The 661-nt window shown below is 71.0% G+C and overlaps 1 protein-coding gene across 1 annotated transcript in view; it reads left to right on the forward strand.

Annotated features, from left to right (window-relative positions):
- Nucleotides 1-482: 482 nt before the first annotated feature.
- Nucleotides 483-661, forward strand: part of ZFYVE28 (zinc finger, FYVE domain containing 28) — a 2,140-nt gene continuing 1,961 nt past the window's right edge. Inside the window, exon 1 of the mRNA XM_004681554.2 lies at nt 483-650. Coding sequence (XP_004681611.1) covers nt 527-650 — 124 coding nt within the window. The 5' untranslated portion in view covers nt 483-526. The remainder of the gene's footprint in view (nt 651-661) is intronic.

A 661-nucleotide genomic window follows, 5' to 3' on the forward strand; every position in this document is an offset into this window, starting at 1 on the left:
GCCCCGGGGTCCCCGCTTCTGCTCTTCCCCTCGGGAGTTTGCTGGGCCCGTGGGCTCCCCCTGTGGCCGAACCTGAGCACGGGGGCCTCAAGGATGGGGCGGACAGCCATGGTCCCCGTGCCTGCTCCCCTTCTTCAGAGGCCACCAGGGCAAGGGACCCTGTGCTTTTCCACAGCTGTCTTTACTGGCGGGGGACTCGGCTCTGGTCACTTGGCCCCCGGGGGGGGGGTCTGGTCGCCCTCTGAGCATGCATTGGACACTGGCTAGTGTCTGGGCACTCCGCGCTTCCGGTTCCGTCCAGAGAGGTGTGCGCACAGGTTCTGGAGAGGGGTCAGGCTGGGCGGGGCAGGGTGGCCAGTGCCGCTGGGGAGGCGAGGGGGCCGTGGCCGCGGCGGAGGGGTGTGATGGCGGCTCGCCCAGGGCCGCTGACCCGATGGGGACAGACCTCTCAGTCTGCACCCCGGGCTCCGCCGCCCGGCCCCTCCCCCGGCTGCAGGACAACGTGCTGGACATCATCAACCAGATCATGGACGTGTGCATCCCCCAGGACCGCGCGCCCCGCGACTTCTGCGTCAAGTTCCCCGAGGAGATCCGGCACGACAACCTGGCCGGCCAGCTGTGGTTCGGCGCGGAGGTGGGCGGGGGCGCTGGCCGGCGGGCG

This window comes from Condylura cristata, unplaced genomic scaffold (genome assembly GCF_000260355.1).
Source record: "Condylura cristata isolate star-nosed mole 26May11 unplaced genomic scaffold, ConCri1.0 scaffold00012, whole genome shotgun sequence".
Classification (NCBI taxonomy): Eukaryota; Metazoa; Chordata; class Mammalia; order Eulipotyphla; family Talpidae; genus Condylura; species Condylura cristata.